The 1,166-nt window shown below is 51.0% G+C and overlaps 1 protein-coding gene across 1 annotated transcript in view; it reads right to left on the minus strand.

Moving 5' to 3' along the window:
* Positions 1 to 360: 360 nt before the first annotated feature.
* CCDC177 (coiled-coil domain containing 177) overlaps positions 361 to 1,166 on the minus strand; it is a 6,424-nt gene continuing 5,618 nt past the window's right edge. Inside the window, exon 3 of the mRNA XM_009882437.1 lies at positions 361 to 1,164. Within this exon, the coding sequence (XP_009880739.1) occupies positions 361 to 1,164 (804 nt within the window). The remainder of the gene's footprint in view (positions 1,165 to 1,166) is intronic.

Below are 1,166 nucleotides of genomic sequence, written 5' to 3' on the forward strand. Positions count from 1 at the left end.
AGAGTAGCTGTAGTCAGCTCTGGTGTAGACAATCAATAGGTAACTCACAAGCTTCAAGCAGACTTCTGCAGCCCTCTCTGAGAAAATGCATGTGCTTGTGGGGTGGAGGACACAAAAGCTCGCTTCCCCGCCGTAAAGATGACTGAAGTCAGTCCTTAAAACAGGCCCAGAACAAAAACATATTTTAAAAAGTATGTGAAATAGCTGCCACGTTTTTGTGCGGTACCCTGTTCCCCCAAAACAAGAAATTAGGGTGGTTGTTGTTGTTTTAAAAATGTTAAATGTTAATGTGGAGGAGCTTTCTGATGCATTATGATGGACAGCCTGTGATGTATCCCCACTCGTTCTTGATAAGATCTTTCATTTCTTATTCAGGTGGGCATGCAGTTCTGCTTCGAAGGCCATCTTGTCAAAGGTGCGCATGTTCGTCTCCTCCCGTACCTTTTCCCGGACGTGGAAGGACGCCCGAGCGACAGACCTGGCATTTTCTAAGACAGTCTTCTTCTCTTTGAAGATCTGCTCGCTCCTCTCCAGCTTCCTCTCTATAGAGAGGAGGATCTCCCTGCGCCGTAAGTCCTCATACTGTTCCACCTTTTGCTTGTTCATCTTCTGCACTTTCTCCTTCTCCAGACGGCTCAAGACCACCTTGCGGGCTTTTTCTTGGACGACCTCTTCGGCCACCTGGGCAGCATGCTGGAGCTTTCTCTCTGTCTCCCTAGCCAGGGCTTCCAAGTGCTCCTTCTGCTCTCTTTCCTTCTTCTCTGCTGCCAGTTTGGCTCTCTGGATCTGCATGTCCTCCCGTCTGGCCTTCTCCCTCAGCTCCTGGTTCCTCTTCTCCACTAGTTGCTCATAGTTCTCCTGAGCCTTGGTCAAACTCATCTCCAGGGAGGCCTTCAGCATTTCCTTCTCTTCTGCCTCTTGCTTGGCCAGTTCCTTGAGCAAGGCCTCGTGCTTCAGCTTCTCTGCTTGGTTGAGCAGTTTCTTCTCCTTCTGCAGCTGCACCTCCTTCTTCAGCCTCTTCTGCGCAGCGGTGGACAGCTTCTCTTGCAGGAGCTGCTCCTCTCGCTCCCGGTGCTCCTTCTTGCCCTCCTCCTTTGCCTTCAGGTTGTGCTCTTGATGGAGCTTCTTCTGCTTGTCCTCCTGGACGGCCCTCTCCAGCCTCTCCT

This window comes from Charadrius vociferus, unplaced genomic scaffold, assembly GCF_000708025.1.
Source record: "Charadrius vociferus isolate BGI_N301 unplaced genomic scaffold, ASM70802v2 scaffold50, whole genome shotgun sequence".
NCBI lineage: Eukaryota > Metazoa > Chordata > Aves > Charadriiformes > Charadriidae > Charadrius > Charadrius vociferus.